This window comes from Cupressus sempervirens, chromosome 10, assembly GCF_028749045.1.
Source record: "Cupressus sempervirens isolate cs-2001-9-10 chromosome 10, ASM2874904v1, whole genome shotgun sequence".
Lineage (NCBI taxonomy): Eukaryota > Viridiplantae > Streptophyta > Pinopsida > Cupressales > Cupressaceae > Cupressus > Cupressus sempervirens.
Window position 1 is genome coordinate 66,472,443 of NC_143127.1, and position 23,329 is coordinate 66,495,771.

Genomic DNA, 23,329 nt, shown 5'->3' on the forward strand with positions numbered 1-23,329 from the left:
AAGAAATCTTGGAGAGATGCTTCCTTTGTTGCTGATTTTGTGTTTTTCAATTGGGAGATCTGAATCTTCTCTTCTAACGGCGAAAAAGTATGGGAATTCTTTGAATTTCTTGGTTGTGGGAGATTGGGGTAGGAAAGGATTGTTCAATCAATCCCAAGTCGCTGCTCAGGTTAATTAAAAAAAATTCAAATCATGGCCTTTTTTGGACTTTGAGTTGTAAAATTTTGTATATTTTTTGAGCCATGTTATATTTTGTTTGATGGAAATGGGATCTTTGTGCAGATGGGTATTGTAGGAGAAAAACTACAGATTGATTTCGTTATTTCTACTGGAGATAATTTTTATGACAAGGGATTGAATGGCACGGATGATCCAAGCTTTGAACAGTCCTTCACTCAAATATACACTGCCAAAAGCCTTCAAAAACAGTGGTACGCCGGTATGTTTACCACATATTTAATCAATTTTAATGTTGATGTATATGGGCACAACCGTGTTTTATCCCATTTTGCAGACATTTTGATCTATTTTCTAAATCTTTTAAAATGCTGTCGGTTCATGAAAAATGGTGTAAAATGTTTATGAAGGAAAAAAGTAGATGATAGATCTTACAGAGTGATTTGAAACTTTGATTCATCTTCTAAACCTCCATTGAAATTGATGTAAATCCACGATGCATGATGTAGAAGTTGGACAAATATGTGCATGTAAAAATTGTCTGAATTGTATTGTGAAACAGTGTTAGGAAACCATGATTACATGGGAAATGCTTTGGCTCAGTTCAGCTCAAGTCTTACAAGGAGGGATCCTAGATGGTATTGTCAAAGATCTTTCAGTCTCCACTACATAATTCATTCCCCATCCCAAGGTATGCACATTCTAATTATGTATTTCAAGCTTTCAGAGCACACCTTATTTGAAGATACATAGTAAATGAATTCAAATTGTAATCTTAATCCAGACCTAAATTGTTATTTCTATCCGTAGCATTTTGTTTTTGGGTGCTAGTTGGTGCAATCACAATCAATTGCATATAAAACTATAAAGATCCATTGAGGACATGCAAATATTCAAATTAAACTTGCATATGGCTATTGATAGCATCGATCAAAATATTCCGGTTACACTTGCTTTTTCTAGCTTGTTTGTTTCACTCATAACCCCACTAGTCACTACATCTTTTGAATAATACTAGAAAAATGTGAGTCAGAATGCACTTGTTTGATTCCTCATAGCAGAAAAAAATTCAAAAGCCTATAAAATCTGCATTTAAAATGGTTTTAGATGAAAGTGCCCTTAAAAATTTAAAGAACTCATGAAACCAGTGGCATATCGCAACTTGTAGGAAACCACTTTTGTTTATTTTTTATGTAAAGCAATAGCACTCATAATTCTGGTCTATCCACTTTCACATTTCCTCACAGGTAAGAGTTTTATTATTATTGGAGTGTATGGTTTTTAAGTTATTTATTTATATAGTATTAGTAGTTATTTATATGAATTAGATTTGAAAGTAAATGGTCTACCTAACATTCAATAAAAATGAGCTGTTGTCAACTAATATCTATGAAATATAAGTCGATAGTTTGATTCAAAATCTACATATTTAAATAGCAAATTGGATACAGTTTCAATTCATTTCTTCTTTTTTTGATATTTTCTATGTAAATTATTTTTTTTGTTGCTATTACTAAATTCAATTGTGTATTTTTTACATCAACATTTCTGATAGTATTTCTTGAACTCTCTAAAATCTCAATAATGGATCAGAGAGACTTATTTTAAAGTTTGATTTAAAAAACATACGTACTATCGAATTCAAAAATAATAAGAATAGTCAAGAATTATAAATAACTGATTCTTTTAAACTTGGTTTCATTTTACAGAAAATACTTTGGTAGATTTTTTCTTCTTCGACACATCACCTTATATCAATAAATATTGGAAACCAAGTAATATTACAAATGACTGGAGAGGAGTTCTTCCAAGAGAAAGGTTTCTTCAGAGGCAGTTAAAGGTATGATCAGAGTATTATAATAAGAACCAGTGGTAATAGTGATGGAAACAAGCCTTGTGATCATTATGTTAAAATCTGCAGGATTTAAGAAACGCTTTGGAAAAGTCAAGAGCCATGTGGAAAATAGTAGTGGGGCACCATCCCATTAGGAGCATTGGTGAAGATGGTGACACCGTTGAACTTGTTCAAAAGCTATGGCCAATTTTAGATGTAATTATATCTAAGATTTCTTTGTTTAATTTATCACAAAAAGTTAATATACTAAGGGATTTATGGTCTAGCAAATATTTCTAACCATCTTGGATTTGATTTATATGGTTGTCAATCTTGTGTTTCTATGGTTAAAGAATAGAAATGTTTAGCAAATATTTCTGACCACTTTGGATTTTATTTATATAATTGTCAATTTGTGTTTTTCATAAATATAGCTTTTTTGTTTATGATATTTTTGTACTTTTATGATGGTTTTGTGGCTTTCTGGCAGGCCTTTAAAGTGGACTTGTATGTCAATGGACATGATCACAATCTTGCACATATTACTAGTCTAACAAGGTTTATAATTTTTATAACTTTATTGAATTTATATTTTAATGTTACCTGTTTTTTTTTTCAGTCTATGACTATAATTGAGCAAGTTTTTAAATTAAATGGTGTATGTTTTCATATTATACATTGTCATATCAATGATTGGAAATGTGCAATGGAAAATATAAATAATTTAATTCAAATGTTTTTCAATAATATATATTATGTTCTATTTTTTAATATATTTATAATTGTAATTTTATGGATGCAGTTCATTACAATTTTTGACAAGTGGAGGAGGATCTAAAGCATGGAAGGGAATGAATGAAACACCAAATACAAAAGGATCTCAATTCTTTTATCCAGGTCAAGGTTTCATGTCTACACAAATTACAAAGAAGTCTTTGAAGGTAGACTTCTATGATGTTGAAGGAAATAACCTTCATAGTTTCAACAATACTAAATAATGGTCCAAATTGATATTTTGTATGAAATGTCAAGATAAGACACTCATTTATGCAAGATGTCAAGGAAAATTTAAATAAATGTTAAAAGAATCCTTTTACAAAAAAGAAAAGTTATTTTAGCATGATAATTATAGACTCTTCAAATAGATAAGACTATCTATGTTGTGTAATCCCATAAGATCATTTTAAAATATTGAAGAAATGTTTTATTAAAAAGCTTCATTTCACATTTGAAAAATTAAGCTTTAAAAATCCTCATGGTGAAATAAAAGGTATGGTTATGTGTTTATTTGTCAAGTTGTACAATACACTAAATATTTGTGATCATTTTCAAAGTTATCTCAATTGTTGTGAAAAATTACTTGTTAAAAGAAAATCAGCATGTTTAAAATTTGGTGGAAAATATGAAATAATAAGATTAAAAAATTATTGTAAAAACGAACCATTCAAAATAAAGGAATACTTATTAATATGGAAAAAGGAAATTATTTTATAATAAATTATTGAACACTAAATAATATATTCACAGTAAGGCAAAAGCCTACAACACAATAAAAAATTGTGAGCCTCTTATCTCGAATTTAACAAATAATAATAATTAATCACAAAATAAATCAAAATAAATATAATCACTCTAAATGCATTTTATAATAAAAGAGTATATAATATACTAAATATAGTGAATGAAAAATATTGTTCTATTTATGTTAATTAAAACAAAATGATTTAAATGATTTCAATAAATTATGTAGCTCGATAAAAAAAAAGATATTAGTAAACACAAATTAAATTAAATAATAAAATTATTTAAAATTAAACTACAAGATAATGTCATAATTGAATAAAAAAATAGAGTTTTGTTTAAAGATTTCTCATGAATAACTAATATTGATCATGTTCTAAAATGATTTACCTCTATTAAAAAATTTAACTCTTCTCTCATAATTGTCTTACAATTTAAGCAAGCAAATGTTGCAAATCCATCACAAGCATAATTAAAATGGTCTACAAGATCACCATATTGATTGGTGTGCTTTATTAAAATAATGTATGTGAAACTGATGCAATAGAAAGTTTACATCACTCTAAGTGCACCTTACAAAAAGAGTTCATTAGAAAATATTTGACAAATTTAATATAGTGATATATATATATATATATATATATATATATATATATATATATATATATATATATATATATATATATATATATATATATATATAATGTAAAATTAAACTAAATGTTTGGTGTCGTCATTGTCATTGCAATTAAGGTTTCTACCCTCATTGTGTATGTCATGTCTTCTCAGGGTGTTCTGTCGTTGTTGTCTGTTGGTGGCTCTGTTTCATCCATGATTTGTGGTAACAAAGTGAGCCCTTTGCCCCTAATTGGCCCCGTCCCTTATAATGTTTTTGCTGCCCCTTTGGCCCCTGCTTTTGGGGTCTCTATTATTCATTTGGCTATAGGTTCTTTGTCTTGGTGGCATTAGGTTAGGAGGGCCTCCCCTTCCAAAATCTTCTGGCATATTCAACAAGAATTATGCTCATGTTGCTAAGCCTACTTCTACCAACCCTCTGAGAGTTAAAGTGTGTCCCATTTCCTGTGCCAATAACTCACCTGTGGTGGTTTGTGGCACTGACATGGTGGAGAATATTGACTGCTACCAGCATCATGGGTTGGTGGGTAGATTTGCAAGTCTTTGGCCTTTTCTCTCGGATCTTCATAGTTGGGTAACTAGTAGTTTGAAACCCCTTATCTTTAGTGATTTTGACATTTACCCTTGTGCTAAGATTTTCTTTATTATTGTATTTTCTTCTTCTCAAGATCAAGATCTTATTGTGAGCAAGATGTGGGTTTAGGGGGATCATTTTGTCTCTGCCAAACCTTGGACAACTTCTTTCAATCCCCTTACTAAACCACTTAAGGTTTGTTCAGTATAGATTCACCTTCCTAATCTCTCGCCACACTTCTAGGAGATGTCTTTCTATGAGGGTGTTGGGAGCTCCACTGGGAGGTTCTTGAAGGCTAATGATACTATGATAACCTTTGGCCTTACTAATTTCACTCATATTTTGGTTGGCTTGGACTTGTCTCAACCACTTCCTAGTGATGTGGTGCTTATGGTTGGGGACCAACCTGTAGGACTGGAAAACAGATCAGAACCTAGCATGCTATGAACAAACACAAAACTTAATCAAAATACACTAAACCCTTCTAATCTACCATGAAAACCAATTGAAGCATAAAGGAAATAAAACAAATGAAACTCTCTTCAATTGTAGTTCTTGTGTCCTTCTTTCTTCTCCATTTGATGTAGTTCCAATTGCCTATAGTGCCCATACAATTGAAAGTAAATGACTAGGATATGATAATGCTATTAGGAATACTAGAAGTGTGGCTTCAGCACAATGGCCTCTAAGGATTATAAGGATATGGCTCTTAAAAAAAAAAAAAAACCAAAATGAGAGCAAGATGGCTCAATTTATAACAAAAGTGCAAGAGGAGAGAATTAAATGAGAGGATGGACACTTGTCACTTTGAATGTGCAACTTAGCATGATATTCCTTAGAATATCTATGACAATCATGACAAAATATGCCAAATGTAAGATTCTACTACATATGAAAGTCAACATGGCTAAAAGTGGAGGAGAATCTATGATGTGCATATGACACCTCAAAGCCACTCATAGTCAAGAATCTATGACGATGGAGGCTTATTATAGACTTGTGTAAGAAATAAAATATGACATAATTTAGCCAAGTATAGGGATAATATCTATGATGCGTCATGTCCATGTGTGAAGAATAGGTGGAATATTTGAATTAAAAATTTATTATTCCACACAAATTAAAATTAGTAAAATGGAAATTAGAAGTGGAAAATAGGACTTAGGAAATTGAGAATTCCTGTAGTTTAAGAAAACAAATCAATTAATTGAGAAGGTTGGTTAGCAAGAATAATTTGTAATGTCTGATTAAAATGATTGAATTAACATAAGATTAGATTATGGGTTATCTAATCTTATAGGATAAATAAGTAAATGATTGGCTAATTTGATGAAATTCAACAATTATGTATATCGATTAGGACAGTGATGGGTAGATCAAAGCCATGATCAAATTGAATGACTGATTAGGATTGATAGCATGCCAAGGACATGTGGCATGGATTAAGAACATGTGACATTTAATGGACATTATAAATGCCATAGGATTGAAATTGATTGATAAGGTTGATCCTAATAGCATCGATGAACATTGTCAATGTTCTTAAATTGATTGGATAATGCCACGATCCAACACTGAGGGACTCAATAATGTTATTGATCGAATGATAAAATTGATAGATTTGACCTAGTGCTGAGGAACATGATAGTATTGTTGGCCATTTTTTCCCTCATTCAAACCATCACTAATATCCAATTAGAGAAATCTTCAATGGGCTAGGTTCATTGCAAGGGATAATATCGCACTAAAGTTGGCGGCTAACATTTCATAATAGCTCATTTTGTTCTTGGTTGGGTGACTTTGGCTATGAGATCCCATGGCTCTCGTGTTTTTGTGAGCTAACTTCCCATCTTCCCTAAAGTGTGAGATGCTTCCATGTATTCCCTTTTCGATGCTTCCTCCTATTGCAATGCCTCTGTGAGACCTAGAAGCCTAAAATCACATAGGATGCTACCATGTGTCTTCATCCTGGTATTTCTTCATATCGTGGAGTCTCTACAAGGTTCTAAGTCTAGAATTGTGCCACGTAGTGGTGGGTCCCATCTCCAACTTAAGTCCACCCAATATACAAATGCACAAATCAATGGCGGAGATTCCATGGAAGATTAAAATATTGTCGTTTGATTTGTTAAATAGAAAAAGTACAAGATGTTGCCATGCATTACCATTCTAGCATTTCTTCATGTAGAGGAGTCTTTGTGAGGCTTCAAAGCCTAGAATTGCATAACAATCATTGGATCTGACACATCTTGGGGTTCCCTCACTACATCTTAGCCATTTTCTGGAAATGAAGGGGATCTACATCAATGACTACATCTTAATCTCTCATTAGGAAGATTTCCCATAGCATCTAGACCATCCTTGTTAGGGGGAGGATCTTCATCGATGGTTAGCATTCAAATTTGGGAAAATTAGATCCCCCATGTTATCCTTCTTAGTGGCTTTGTTTGTCCATGCTATCCCATCAAGGCCAGTTCTTCTATGCCTTGCTACATCTTGGACCTTGATTGGCGTGGTGTCAATGCACTCCATGCCTCTTCAATGCACATAATGATCAAATTTCAGTGATTTGATCTCTTGCAGTAGGGTGCATAGGTTTTGGTCTCTTCCTATCACTTCCAGCATTGGATTGCACTCCATGATTAGATTTCTTTGCTCTTGTTTGTAACTCAACTCCACCTGGTTAGGGTTTGAGCTCAATGTAAACATTAGAGTTATGCCAAAACTTCTATGTTTGTTTGTTTATTTTTTGCAATAACATTATGCTCTATAACCTTGCCTCTCATGAATGAAACTTCTCATTTTCTTACCTATTCTTGCCATTCTACTATCTAGTGCATGTATTTTCCTTGTAGTGAATGTTTCCTTTCTATTTTATTGATTCATATGTTGTGTTAAATTTGTTAGCAGTTGTTTCATACTGAAGTCTCTTTCCTTTTCGCACTTCAACCAGTTCCAAACCTATATGTGGCTCCTTGGAGATAGAATAGACTCAAGAGCTCTACACTCACATGGTGGAACTTCATCCAATATGAAAGGGTGAACAATGAAAAGAATCCATTCACCACATGGAAGAAGATGGTGGCTCTACTCAGAGAGGCTTATGTCCCTGAGGATTATGAAGTTCAAATTCATAAAAAAAGAATGAGTTTGAGGTAGAAAGAGATGGACATCCCTACCTATATTGAGGAATTTTAGAAGTTCGTGATGAAATCCAAATTTGTTGAACCTAAAAGTATCAAAATTGCAAGGTACATGCAAGGACTAAGGCTTTTCATCCAAGATAAATTGAGTTTGACAAGTCCTACCACTATAAACTAGTGCTATCAATTAACACTTAAAGTTGAGGAAAAGTTCAAGAGGACAAATGAATAGAGTGGTAGAAACAAGGGGAAGAATGATAGAGGAAAAGGAAATTATGGGGGTAAAGGAACATAAAGCAATAAACCCCAAGGAGATTCTAACAATTAAAATATCCAAGGTGAGACTAGTTCAAGAGGTAGATACAAAGGAAGGAGAGGAAATGGTAGAAGCAAAATTGGTGGAAGAAATAATGGGTAGATGAAATGTTATAATTGTAACCAGATGGGCCACTACACAAAATAGTGTCCTAAGAAGTAGAACAACAAAGGAGAAAGAAGGACTAACATTGTTCAAGAGGATGATGATGATGATGAAGGTGTCAGATATTGTACTAGTGAAAAAGGGGCTACTCTTATGGTGAAGAGGACATTGGTCCAAGCACCCATACCGATGGAATCTCCACAAAAGAGAACTCTCTTTAGGACCAACTACAAAAGCCATGGAAATGTATGTAAGGTAGTCATAGATTTGGGTTCTACTGAAAATCTTGTTTCTAAGGAAATGGTAGATAAATTGAATCTAGAAAGAATACCCCACCCTAATCCCTCTCATGTATCTTGGCTAACAAAAGGGAAGCAAACATTGATAAATGAACAAGCTTGGGTAGATTTTCCGATAAAAGAATATAAGGATAGAGTTCTTTGTAACATTGTAGACATGGACATTTATCACCTTCTTCTAGGTCATCCATGGGAGTATGACCTTAAGGCTAAAGATGATGGTGTCACTAACAAATATCAAATCACCAAAGGTGGTCATAAATAGAATCTCCTTCCCAACCCTGATCCTCACCAAGAGAAAACTAAAGAATGATTAGTTGTTATGATAAGTGAACAAGAGATGTTAAAAATCATCCAACACTCTCAAATAGGGCATGCCCTAGTCCTCAAACCCAAGATGAAAGTAGTCACTCAAGAAGTGCCTAAAGAGGTAAAGGATCTACTATAGAAATACAAAAGGATAGTTGCAAGAGATACTCCAAATGAAATTCCACCATTGAGGGACATCTCACATTAAATAGATTTCATACTAGGTGCTTCTCTACCCAACAAGGATGCATACAAACTCACCCCTAATCAGAATATAGAGTTATCTAAACAGGTTAGTGATTTATTGTCTAAAGAACTCATACAAAAGAGTCTAAGCCCTTGTGCAGTCCCTAGTGTTCCAACCCTTAAGAAAGATGGCAAGTGGAGGTTACACACTGACTCTAGAGAAATCAATAAAATAACCATCAGGTATAGATTCCCTATACCAAGGACTAAAGATCTCCCAGACCAACTTGGAGGAGCATATTATTTTTCCAAGATAGACCTTAAATAAAGCTATCAGCACATAAGAATAAGGCCATCATATGAGTGGATGCACCTTTACTTGATACCATCAAAGGTGGTAGAAAAAATAAAATTCAGTGAACCACTCAAGCTGATGAGGCATTTGAGTAGTTGAAGGGAAGAGTGGCACAATATCCAATTTTGGCTTTTCGTACCTTCAACAAATTGTTCATTGTTGAAAAAAGTATAGTACATGTGACCTAGAACTTTATGCAATGTTTCAAGCCCTAAAGAAATGGAAGCACTACTTGTTTCCTAAAGAATTTATTGTCTACATAAACAATCATGCTCTGAGTTTTCTTAACAGTCAAGACAAACTAAGTTGTAGGCACATAAAGTGGGTTGAACAACTCTAAGCCTTCAAATTTTCAATCAAGCATAAGGGAACATCAAAAAAGGTAGAAGATGCACTTAGCAGAAGAGTGGGATTGGCTAAAGAATTTTAAATACAAAGTATGGGGATTGATGCCCTTAAGCACTTATATGAGGATGATCCTAATTTTGGTGACATCTATAAGGTTTTCTCTAATATTTTTTATGCTTACAATACTACTTATTTTGAATATTTGTTGCAGAATGGTCTCTTATTCAAAGGGGGACAACTCTGTATACCCAAGTTTTCTATGAGATAAAATCTAATTAGAGAAACACATTATGGCACTCTAGGAGGTCACTTTTGAATTGTCAAGACCCTAGAACTCCTAAGAAGGAACTATCATTGGCCTAAACTCCATACTAATGTTAGGAAGTTTGTGGAGATGTGTACAATTTGTCAAAGAGCCAAAGGAGTGAAAACAAATCAAGGACTCTACCAACCCTTACCAATTCCAACAAAGCCATGGGATAGGGTGAGTATGGATTTTGTCTTGGGACTCCCAAGGACTAGACAAGGTTTTAATAGCATGTTTTTTATTGATGATAGATTTTTTAAAATGGCTCACTTTGTTCCTTGTAAGTGCTCAAATGATGCTTCACATATTGCTGACCTGTTTTTTAAGGAAGTGGTCAAAATTCATGGATTTCCAACATCCATTATCTTAGATAGAGATGTAAAAATATAGGATCATTTTTGGAGGACCTTATGTGAAAAATTGGGGACAAATCTCTCCTTCAATTATGTCTACCATCCTCAAATAGATGAGTAGACTGAAGTTGTTTATAGATCTTTGGGCAACCTTCTAAGATGCCTAACAAAATAGCATGGAAAATCTTGGGATGCTATCCTTCCACAAGTAGATTTTTATTTCAATGATTCAGTGAATAGATCAAGGGGAGGAAACCATTCCAAGTAAATTATGGATTCCATCCTAAAGGAGTTGTGGAACTAAGAGACTTACCAAGTGATTTCAAAACCAATGCACAAGGTGAGGAGTTCTCAGCATGGATCAAATAGATTCATGATATGGTTAAAGATACCTTAGACCAAAATACTGCTAAATATAAGGCACAAGAAGGTAAGAAGAAAATAAAGGTTTCTTTTAAAGTAGGAGATCAGGTTTGGGCATATCTAAACAAGGCAAGGACACCAAGAGGACATACAAGGTTACATATGAGGAAAATTGGGCCATGTCAGATATTGCACAAATTTGGAGAAAATGCTTATGAAATTTCACTACATCCTAAAATATAAATTTCTCCTATATTTAATGTTTTTGATCTCACTGTTTTCAAAATTGATGTAGGTACTAATGATAAAATGTAGAATATTGATGAGACTCGAGTAGATTGGATCAAGGATCTACCACATAGCCAACCACTTCAATTGGAGAGGCTTTTGGACTCCAAAGTGGTCAAAAAGACAAGGAAGAAGGCCTATAAAGACTACTTGGTCAAGTGGAAGAGTCTTCCTGACATAGATGATACGTGGATGAGTGAAGAATGCATTGCCAAGCATGGCACATTTGTTGAACAACTATCCTCAAGTGGGACTTGAACTTTTCAAGCAAGGGAGTACGATACATGAGCACCTAAGTGTCCATTATCCATAGCATCTATAATTTTACCTCTTTATGATTTCTTCTCAAAGGAAATTGTGCCTAAGAGACAATTTTAATAAGATAGTAATAGTTATTCAATAAAATGAGCCTAATCGTAAGACCTAGTCCCTCATTTGGAACTTTATAAACTATGGGTTTTGACTATGGTCAAAGGGAATTTCTTAAAATTTTCATGGTTTAGGAGTATATTTAGGTTTCTAATCATGTTCTATTCCCCTAGGGTACAAGGAAAAGTTCCTAGATAGGTGAGATTGCGCAATTTGCAAAAATTGCCAAAAGTTGCTTGACAACTTTTGTAAAAAGTTGTCAACTTTTGTTAAAACACTCCCATACAGTCACAACCTTTGAATATTGGTTGGGATGGTTGGGTAAGGACTTAAAATAGCCCTTCTAAGTGGGTGGGAGTTATAGAATGTATTTTTTCCTTTTAAATCAAATAAAGATCCCAGTTTTCATTGTAAAATGCTACAATTTTATAGTGTATGGATAGGTATGGATTGACATGTGTGAATAATCCATTATTCTCAAATTAGATATCATAGTTGATTGATTCAATTGATTTTAGGGATTGAATTACTCTATAACTCAAGATATTCAAAGTTCTTCCTCGAGTGCACTAAAACCCTCCATTTGGTGACTAGTTTTAGAAATAAAGCCCTAACTTACATTCACACTGTGGGAATTCCAAACCACTTGGTAAAATGAAAGTTAGGAAGTTGTATCATAATATTCTAGAAGGATAGGAGATGTAAGTTAAGGCTCATAATTTTTCTAGCAAGCCCTAGACCAAACATCTCTATGTGTTTGGAGCATGACAAAAGGTATTAGAGTGTTGCAGGGACTTGGAGGATGGATGAAGCCATATAATGGTCTAATATGAAACCTAGTAGTTCACTAGATATTTCCCAGTTGATAATTTTGTCTGGTCAAACACCAATACAACATTTCCTTCACAAACCTTAGCAAGTAGGCTTAATAAGGGAACTTGTTGTATTTTTGGTTAAGGGGTCATCTGACCAGTCTGGAGTTTGAAAGTTTGGAATCTTACACTTCTTCCAAAAGGGTATCTATATATGCAAATTTTTTTCTAGTTTTGTTAGAGGAATTTCAAACTAAGTCTTGATTACCTTGTTGATATGGCTTGGGTAAAAGTGCAAACCTATGTCACCCTTTTGTAAAGGAAAAGGCTAACAAAAGTATATTTGTTCACCTTCAATGCATAAAATTGGTATTATTATTTTGAATTTGGAAATAAAGTAAACTAATGAAATGTGTAGAAATGGATGAATTTTAAGATTATAATTTTTAATAATTATTTGGAATAAGAATTGATAGATTTTCCTAATTTTTATAGATAATATTTTAGGTGTTGAAAATGCTAAAAATTAGGGGTCTAGTTCCCACCAAAAAACTATATGGAAATAAACGTATTTCCCTTTGATCTTAGACAATGTTATAGATAACATATATACTTAGAACAATCAAAAATAAAAATTGACTTTAGACCTATATTTTCTCTTTTATATAGATTGAAATTTCAACTCACCTGAAATCAATATTTTTCATCTCCCACCACATTTTTCAAAACAAATCTATTCTAACCAGGAGAAAGCTATACACTGTAGAAGAGGACTCTCTCATCTATAACATTATATAATTTTTAGATTTTTTTGATATGATTTAATATTTTTTTTCTTTCTCAAAACTAACATCTTTTCGAGTTTTAAAGTATGTGGTTGTGGAGTTTTTAAATTATAATATATTGTATCTAATTGAAACACTATAAAATCTACATGAGGATAAGATTGACTCTAAGCTCTATAAAATGGTGTTTATATGTTATTGAAAAATATCATAAAAATAGTAAGAGTTATTGAAACACCACTTTTCTAAAATAATTTTATTTCTTTAGTAATTGGATACAAACTAGTATAAAACATGCATTTAATAGACATTTTCAATTGGAAATGTGTGAGACCATATATAACTTAGCTAGAATGAATTTATCTTTAGATCATACGTTTGAAAAATATTTAATTTTAGATAGAAATACTCAAATTTAGTCATTCTGATAAGTCAGTCTGAAAGGTAACACAACTTTGTACTTTCACCTGCTAAAAGGAGCTCTTAGGCCTAAAAGGCAATATAGCTATTTGTGATCCTTGGAAACATAGTGGGCTAACCAAACTCACCAGTTTGAGATTATTAATAATTAAGGAACCTTTCCACTCCCCCATAAACTCATAGGTTTCATATTCAAGCAAAAACCTATATTGTGGAGATTTTGTGCTTTGAAGCCTAGTTGTGCAACTTTGGTGCCTAGGCTATGTTTTGAAGTAAGGTTGTGTCAAAGGTGTAGAGTCCTCTATTAACTCTATTTTGGAGTGATTTGAAGTGTTGTAATGCCACATCACATCAATTTTTTTGTTTAAGGGAGAGCTCTGCATCATTAACATATTTTAGATTTTCATTGATGTGTAGTGCAGTCATCGATAGAATTGTAACCATATTTCTATCTTGGTACATCACCCCCTTTCCCTTTAGCATTTTAATTTTATGCATTCCTTCTCCCTTTTCATTTCAAGTGATAGTGTAGGTACATCCTAATAGTGAGGAAGTCATCCTTCTCTAGAGATTCAGCCTCAGAGTGCAAGTCCCACACTTGGTCATACCTCACACTAGTACATTTGACCTCATTTTTCAACAAATATTGGTCAAAAACTTTTAAAATTCTTGCTGCAATTTCTACCAAGCATTGGTCAAAATTTCAACCAATGCTTGGTAAAAAATTACTAGGCATTGGTTGAAACTTTTAGAACTCCTGGTGTGATTTCTACCTAGTGTTGGTCAAAATTTCAACCAATGCTTGGTAGAAAAATATCAGGCATTGGCAAACTTTTGACCAATACGTTGGTCGAAACTTTCAAAATTCTTGGTGTGGTTTCTACCAAGCATTGGTCGAAATTTCGACCAATGCTTGGTCAATTTTTTTTTGAGCCATTCTATAAAATAGTTCACATGCCTTACCTATGATTTGACATTTTACATGCATCCTGCACTCTCTCATCCTGATGATGGATTACAGAGAGTGATCTAAAACAATGATACTAAAAAACACACACAATCAAATCCAAAACAAACTTGAATTTCAAATAGATTGTGGAAATCTGATATTATTAATTTTGCATGCATGTCTACCAGGACAATCAAAACTTAAACATATATAAATCTATTATATATATGTTTAAGCTGTGATTGTCCTGGTAGACATGAATGCAAAATTAACAATATCAGATTTCCACAATCTATTGGTAATGCAAGTTTGTTTTGGATTTGATTTTGTGTGTGTTTTTACCATCATCTTTTTAGATCACTCTCTGTAATCCATCATCAACCAGATGAGATAGTGTAGGATGCATGCAAAACGTCAAATCATAGGTAAGGCATGTGAATTGTTTTATAGAATGCCTCAAAGAAGCTAAGAATATTGAAATACTTACAAGGGTGTGAGGCACTTCATATTTGTTGATCACACAATATGGTTTAAGAAATCCTCCTCATTGATTCACTTGCACCATAGATCAACAATATTCATCTTTGTTGTGGGCTCCTGCCCCTTATGTGAGTGCTGATGTAGAAGTTGAAGCTGAAAAAATAAGTGAAAGCATGTTAAATAAGGTTTCTAATCTCAACTTAGTCAACATTGTTTATTTAAGGGCTATGGACTGGGCAATTTTTCAATATCTAGCAATTAGGGATAGCATTGCATCCTCTTTAACTATTACATGTACAACCCTAGGAGGAAATAGTTTGTTAGCTGCTTCTTCTGGGCTAGAAGGATATGACTACAATAAAGACTAAGCTCAATCAAATATTCCAAAGTTCACAGTAGCTTCTACAATTTCAATTGATTAGCATATGAATGTAGAAAATAATTGTTTACCAAATGTATGTACTAGTGGAGTCAATCTTGTTAGATTGTGGTGACTGATCAGGAAAGTACTGTACATACTTCCCAAAAAAAAAATTTGGGAAGTAGCCGACATGGTAGCCAACTTATTATGGCCAACATATGGCCGACATGTTATAACCCTAAAGCAGTTTAATACTTGTATAAAAAGGGCTTAGGGTTGGGTATTTTTTTTTATGTGTGGTGATACGAAATTGGTTCTTGTGGCAGTATTGAGCTGTAAGGGATTACGGATTGTAATCAGGTTGTAATCACTGGATTGTAATAAGATTGAACTTGTTGTTTGGTGGACGTAGCCCAGGGATTGGGTGAACCACGTTAAATCTTGGTGCCTTGTGTTCATTTCTGTGTGTTCTATTATTTTCTATTATTGGTTATATTTGCATGTAGTTTTTATTTATGTCCATGGTTTATCCTAACAAATCTCAAGCACCGGAAGAAAACTATATATTTAATACATTCCATTGGGACACATGACAACAACAAAGATTTTGAGATCATTTGAATATCCTTAGTTTAGTGTAGTAAGCTCAGCAAAATGATTTAATCAAGCCAAAGTGAAACCCTTAGATAGGTTTCCATTTATCTTGTGTTGCAACAAGTTCAAACCAAAAAAGATATCACATCCCATCATTCCCTTGAATCTTTGGGGACAAATCTGCGAATAGAAGAAAGCTTAGTAGATGCCTTCATGAATCTTAATTGCTTAACAATGCGATAGTGTTCAAGCTCTATTATTTGCTTCCATATTTCTCTTTCTTGGTTGAAAATATTTGTACTTCAAGTGCATCACTAGTAATATATAATAAGATGCAGTTGTGTTTAATAATTTTGGAACATTCTTTTGTATTTGTATGTTGGTATAACTCTAGGCTAAAATATTAATTCAATCTATATTTTGCAGGAAAAATGTAAAAACCATTGCTAGAGTTATTACATGATTATAATCTTCCCCCAGGACTATTCCCCAAAAATCCTACCAATTATGATTTTGATGAAGTGAGAGAAAAACTTACTATCTATATACCTTCAGTTTGTAAGGTGGGCTTCAAAGATTCTTTAGTTGTGAGATATGCTACAAGAGTGTCAGGATTTATACTAAGAGGAAAATTAATAGGAATTGAAGGAATGAAAACCAAAGTAGTCTTATGGGTTAAAGTTACCACAATTTTAGTAGATGGCCCACGATCAAATAAGGTGCATTTCACTGTAGGCATGAAAAAGTCAAGGCTAAGAGATGCATATGAGGTGCTTCGAGATGGAGTAGTTGTTGATGAGTTTTAAGCTAGATCTAATGTTTCAGGGGAAATAGGTAGATATCTATTAATATTTTTGTCAATATGTTGTACTCAATTGATTGTAACTTATTGATTTTGGGTAAAAAAATTGGATGGAATGCATCAACTGGCCTCGTTGACAAATATTTGGTTAGAAAATATCTTATGATCAAGTGTTTTAGTTTCTATGTATTCCTTAACTTTTGCAATGTCTTGTCCAAATAGCATTTGATACTTCATTTTGTTTAATAGAATGCCCACATGTCATTACATAGAACTTAAACATAGCTACACTTCTACGTAATAGATTTAGAACATGAAAAAAAGGGTATAATTTGAAAACAAAATGAACTAAACATGTTGATGAATATTATAATGACACCAAGCTGAGGAGGCTGCATTTACTATTAGTCTTAACATTATACACACTTATATTTAAAAGTGGTATTAGTACTCATGGATTGCAGAAAATTCTTCCCATCTAATTAAATTAATGTAATTCACTTTCATTGTTTTATGTGCATACCAAAAAGAAATGCCTTGTATGGCTTTTTGAATCATTAAATATTAAATGGTTTTGTTTCTTTATCCCAAATTTTCCATCTCACTGGCATATAAATTAAATGCTTTGACATGAATATATTAGGTGCAAACTTGACCCCTTATATATTCTATAATCATCAAGATATTCAATTGAATTTAACTAATTAAATAACTCATAAACTCCATAAAATGGAAATATTAAACTAAAAATTGAGCTACTCAATTTGCTAAGAAAATTGTTGATGCTCAAAGGAAATAATTTAGGAGATATGGAATATGGGGAGAGTGGGACAATCCCTATCTGACGCTTGCTCTAGAATATGAAGCTACATAGATTGAAGTGTTTGGGTGAATGTTTTTGTAGGGCCACATTTATAGAGGCCATAAATTGATTCATTGGAGTCCCTCATCTGGCACGGCTTTGGTTGAGTTTGAGTTGGGGAGAGTGGGACAATACCTATTTGACACTTGCTCTAGAATATGAAGCTGCACATATTGAATTATTTGGGTAAATGTTTTTGCAGGGCCACATTTATAGGGGCCAAAAACTAATTCATTGGAGTCCCTCATTTGGCATGGCTTTGGATGAGGTTGAGATGGAGTATCTAGAGTGACACATATCAAGAAGTGTTTATGCTATTTTCAAAGTGGTCAGTTAATGTAGCAGATATAGCTCCTGATTTTCTCAAAGGACTTCTAACCAGTTTGGGTTTGGCTATCTAGACTACAACCCCATGGAGAATTCATAGAAATGTTATTGTTCTAGTCAATCTTCAGCTTCTTTATGCAGTGGTCTAGGTAAGAACAAAATCATCTATAGATACTACTATAGAAGGTGTCAAAAAGAATGCTTTTCAAAGCAGCCAATATATTATTGTTGTAGGAGATTTAGTTAGTACTCTAAAATTGAAGTGGGGGGTTGGGCTTGATGTGTTGGGAACATTTTGTGGTTCAGATCTTGAACATTGCAGTTATATCTATCCTTTAGAAAATAGGGAATACCCTGTTGTTGTGGGTGGAGATTACATAATGATAGAATCTGGAATAGGGCTGGTTCATACTACCCCAGGCCATAGCCAAGAATATTTTTTGATTGGCATGAAACATAAGATTCTAGTACTATCTCCTGTAGATGATAATGACAAGTTTACTGGAGAAACTAGGTAGTTTGCTGGTTTGGATGTCTTGGGTGATGGAAATGTGGCAATTGTCAAGAGCTTAGATGAACATTCATGTCTTATCATGGAAGAAGTGTACAAATAATAAAGTGACTCTATTATTTGTCAACTATGAAATATAGCATAAAGTTGCCTTATGAGAAATGAATTCTTTTAAGTGAAATGTGTATCCAATAAGCTACATGGCATTTGTTGTGAAGAATAAGCTCTAGCTCTAAAATTTTATAAAAGTGCATTCCTTGCAAGAAGTCGATTCATTCTTTTGTCTTTATGTTTATGCAAATTATGAAAGTTCAAGGGTTTCATGTGAGTGTTGGGAAATTCTAAAGTTCCATAATTCAATTCCAATATGAGTTGGCCAAAATTGTTAATGAATTTTAAGTTGCTTTCATTATTTGAAATTTGCATTTTGATCCATGTCTGGAGATTTTGAGCTAAAAAATGGATGACACATTAACTACAAATTGGTTGAATCTGGTACAGTTACAACTGGGACTTGAAATAGAATAAATATTTTTATCAGCTCTCACCTCCTAAGCTTTGCATATAAATTACTATAGAGAATAACTCCCTCTAAAGTTCAACAAAGCAATATCTTTCTAGCTAAAGAAAACAACTAGACTGAATATAATAACACTGACACATCAAAGATATGTAAATCGATTACAAAATCACCTTATTTGGATGCACATACACACAACTTAAAAATTGCAAATGTTAACTTACTTCAAGTATTGTCAACCATCAAAGCCACCAAGAGCATACAAAGCTCCACACAAAACTACTCCTACTAAAGCAAATCACTGCCAAAGTAGAGATCCAGACAAACAAAACACAAAACATTTATATTAGCAATAAGTACAAATACATTTAGTAAATAGGAAAAAGTTACAATCAAGGGCAAACAAAATTGAAGTATACCATGACCGAATTATAGGAACCCTACTCCTCTATTTGACTGAAAAGGGTTAAATGTTTTCTCAAAAATTCAAATTCAAGAAAGACAAAGGTGATATGCTTATTCAAAAGATGCTCTAAAGAATATAATTAATTTGATTACAGCTTCTGGTTTGTATAATGTAAATTTAAAATCAACTTATGATTATTTATGCACCAGTTGTGTTTCTACATTATGTTTAAACCTTAAAGTAAAAAAGAATCTCCTCTCGTAACTCAGAAAATTGGGTCAGACATGCATGTGTGCGTGTGTGTTCTAAAAATATTGCATCTAGAATAGATGTTTCTTTACTTATAACATGAAGTCAAATAAGATCAATTATTCATAAACCTAAGATTCCAAACTCTTAACACTAGTAAATTACTAAACATTTTAGAATACTTATCTCTAGAAATAAGTAATCAAGAAATAATATTGTTAAAGATATTGAGAAAAAATGTTATACATGATAATAATATATTGTACAATATTGTGTATAAACTTTACATACCCTAATTGGGCTTGTCCCTTTGGTGAAATGGTGGGGCTTCTTGCCTATAGAGCCTACAACCAAGGTTCAAGTCCCCACAGGGCCATTCTCTACTGTGGATCTTAATTGAGAATGCTTTTCCATTGACCCTTGGTGAAATAGTGGGGCTTCTTACCTGTAGTGCTTATAACCAAGGTTTAATAAAAATTTAATTATCACGTTCAATAATATTTCTATCAAGATGTCATTTCAGTAAAAAAAAAATTGCAATAATGGCGAGCGGGAGTGGGAGCAATCAAGGGAGAGGATAGGCAGCACCCATTCAAATTTTGAAACTGGTCCTAGGCGGGAATCTACAAGGAGGGGGAAATCAAAAACTAGGATCAAAGGAGGAGAGTGTAGCAGAGTGTGGAGATGTGGCAAAGAATGGGGATGGGGACCCATATGACAATGGCAGAGGACCAGACAAGCCTCTTTTGAAACCTAAGGTGGATAGGTTAGGGCATCTTCTAGAGAAGAAATGGTCTTCCCTTTTTGGTTTCAAACCATTTGGTAAGTCTTCTTTTCCTCTGGTTAAGATCTTATCTAGTTTGGAAAATGGGTCATGTGTGATTGCTATTCTGGATGAGCTTGTTGATCATGGTATTGCATCTATGTCCTCTACTTTGGTTGGTAAGTTCATTGGGAAAAGATCTAACATAAATGTGGTGAGAACTTTCACTATGAAGAAATGGCACCTTAAAGGCCAGGTCAATGTTACAGCAATGGCAAAAGAATTTTTGTCTTTTGATTTTTTCTGCAAAGAGGACTTGGCTAACATTCTTTGTAAAGGACCTTGGAGTATAGGTTGTTCTACACTGGTGCTTCAAAAATGGTCATCAAAATTGGATCTCAATGAATCTTTCTTCCAGTAAGCACTGGTCTAGGTTAGACTTCTGAAGCTACCTCTGGAGTTCTGGAATGAAGATGTTTTTATGGGAGTGGAAAATTCTTTTGGGGAACTTTAATCTATTGATTCGATTATAGCATCAAAGAGTAGATTAACTTATGCAAATATTTGCATTGGTGTTAGGGAAGGGGATGACATGTCAAAAGTTGTGTATTTTCCCTCTAAACTGGGTACTCATATTCAGAAGTTAGATTATGAAAGTATCCCCTTTGCCTACTTTCACTATCTGAAAACTAGGCACAAGGCATACCAATGTCTGAAGGTTAAAAAGGATAAGAAGAAGGTTCCTTCTTGTTCTCAAAAGAGGGGAAAATTGATATGGAAAAAGAAGAATTTCAAGAGTGGTTAGAAGGAGGGGGTTCTCAAGGACCCAGTGACAGAAAAGCACAAACCTTCTACTACTAATATTAGGAAAGACAATTTTGTCTTATTTGGATCAAAGATCAATAATCAGGGAGACCCTCTTCCAAAACCAAATGTGGTTGTAGTTCCAGTAAAGGGATTGGAGATTCCAGAGAGAGTGGTAGTTACAGATGTGCCACTTCCAAAGCCAAATGAGGTTGCAGTTCCTGTAAAGTCAATGGAGATTCCAAAGAGAGTGGATATATCAGGTGATGTAGGAAAAGCTGCCTTTCAGCCTGAAAAGCCAGTGGAAGAATCTATGGCTTTTGTTTAGGATGGGAAGAATATAGGTTTTCAAACCAAAGAAGATGAGTCTGAAAGTGGGGAGAAAGAATTTTGTTCCAACATCTCAGATGACATAGATGTTCTTTCTGGTGAAGGTGCAATCTTGGTTTTGGATGAGTTTATTAAGGACAAGTCAGTAATGGTTGGGAACCTATAGGACTCAGAGATAGAGAATCAATAAAAGGTTGGGGGATCTTGACTCTATCATAGATGATGAGGTAGTGAAGGAAAAACAAGTGGAACCATTGAATATTCCCATGACCTCAAGGAAAGCTTTACTGGTATCTCACTTCCTAGATAAAGAGTTGGAGAGGGAAGATTCTATATCACCAAAGCCAAGAAAGAAAAGCTATAGGGAGCCATCTATGGCTTCACTAGTGGAGACAAGAAGCAGTAGCAAACTAGATGTGGGATTTCAGTCAAGAAGAGGAAGAAAATCCAAAAAACAAGCTAGAGAGGAGGAGACCAAGAGAAGTTTGGTAGACAGGTGTCAAAAAACTCTTTTGGAATGTACTATGACTGCAAAATGAAGTTGATCTCATGGAATATAAGGGGCCTTAATGGTGCCCATAAGTAGGAAATTATTAGGAATATGATTGGAGATCAGAGACCTGATATTATGTTGGTTCAATAAACTAAGATGAAGAAAGAGATTTTGGGGAAAATCAAATTTAGTAACATCATGAGTGGGGAAGCCTCAGATTCAGAGGATGTGTTTGGAGGCTTGTTAACCTTGTACAACATCAAGTAGTTTAAACTCAATACTATTTGTAATGATGGCAATATCCTTTTCTGTAGGGTGTTTCATAAGTACTCCAATGAAAGTTGGTTTTTGTTGAATGTATATGCTCCCAACAATAAGAGAGAAAGGAAGAATTACTAGTCTAAAGTCGAGGAGCTAGTGTAGACTAGTAACTTAAAGAAAGGTATTATTATGGGGCACTTTAATACTCTGTTATTGGATGAGGAGAAGATGGGTGGGTTGGTGTCTGATTGGGAAAGTAAACAAGATCTCTCCAATTTTATAAATACCTTGGCTTTTTTGGATCTGGATCTTTTGGGAGGAACTTTTACTTGTTCTAATAAAAGAATAGGCTAGGAATGTATTTAGGTTATATTGGATAGAGCTTTAATCTCCCCTAATTGGTTGCAATCCTTCTCTTGTAAGTTATCCCTACTCCCAAGAGTTGGCTCTGATCACTCACCTATTTTCCTTTTGGTTGCTCCTATTGAACCAAGAAGGAATTTTCCTTTTAGATTTTAAAAGATGTGGACCTCTCAACCTGACTTATTAGACAAAGTGAAATTCTAGTGGGGAATAGATGTGGAAGGTATTGCTATGTTTAGAGTTGCTAGAAAGTTGAGTAATGTGAAGAGAATGATAAAAGTATGGAATAAAAAAAAATTTGGTCATATTTTTCATGAGGAGGATCTTTCTGTTAAACTTTCCTCTATTCAAGAAAATATTTAGCAGGAAGGTTATAATGATTTAAATAGGGAGGCTAAGCTATCTATATTATCTGATTTGCATAATATCGTTAGTAAGGAAGAAAAATTCTGGAGGCAAATATCAAGAATTAATTAGCTAAAGGAAGGGGATCAGAATACAAAAATTTTCCACTTATCCACCCTCAAACATAGAGCAAATAACAAAATTTCAAGGATTAAGAAAGGGCATGATTTGTTGACTCAAGAGAAAGATATCTCTACTAAGGCAATTTCCTTTTTCTCCTCTCTTTTGTCATGGGATCCTTTGTTATCTAAGACATATCAGAATGATATTTTGTCTTGTATTCCTCAGATTATCCAACCCCATCACAACAAATTGATTTGGGCTATCCCTAATGGTCAAGAAGTTAGGG

At 33.7% G+C, this 23,329-nt stretch overlaps 1 protein-coding gene across 1 annotated transcript; it reads left to right on the forward strand.

Moving 5' to 3' along the window:
• The first annotated feature begins 282 nt into the window (after nt 1-282).
• LOC149532597 (purple acid phosphatase 7-like) lies at nt 283-3,009 on the forward strand. Its single transcript, XM_089803413.1, has 6 exons — nt 283-439; nt 740-868; nt 1,887-2,017; nt 2,099-2,227; nt 2,502-2,569; nt 2,814-3,009. Exons 1-6 carry the CDS (start codon nt 283-285, stop codon nt 3,007-3,009), a joined length of 810 nt encoding a protein of 269 aa, XP_089659539.1.
• Nucleotides 3,010-23,329: the final 20,320 nt, after the last annotated feature.

Excerpts from the sequence above, each read along its gene's own strand:
- LOC149532597 (XM_089803413.1), top strand. The coding sequence starts at position 283 with ATGGGTATTGTAGGAGAAAAACTACAGATTGATTTCGTTATTTCTACT. Across the intron at positions 2,018-2,098 it reads TTCTTCAGAGGCAGTTAAAG|GATTTAAGAAACGCTTTGGA; the intron begins GTATGATCAGAG and ends TAAAATCTGCAG. Across the intron at positions 2,228-2,501 it reads AGCTATGGCCAATTTTAGAT|GCCTTTAAAGTGGACTTGTA; the intron begins GTAATTATATCT and ends GCTTTCTGGCAG.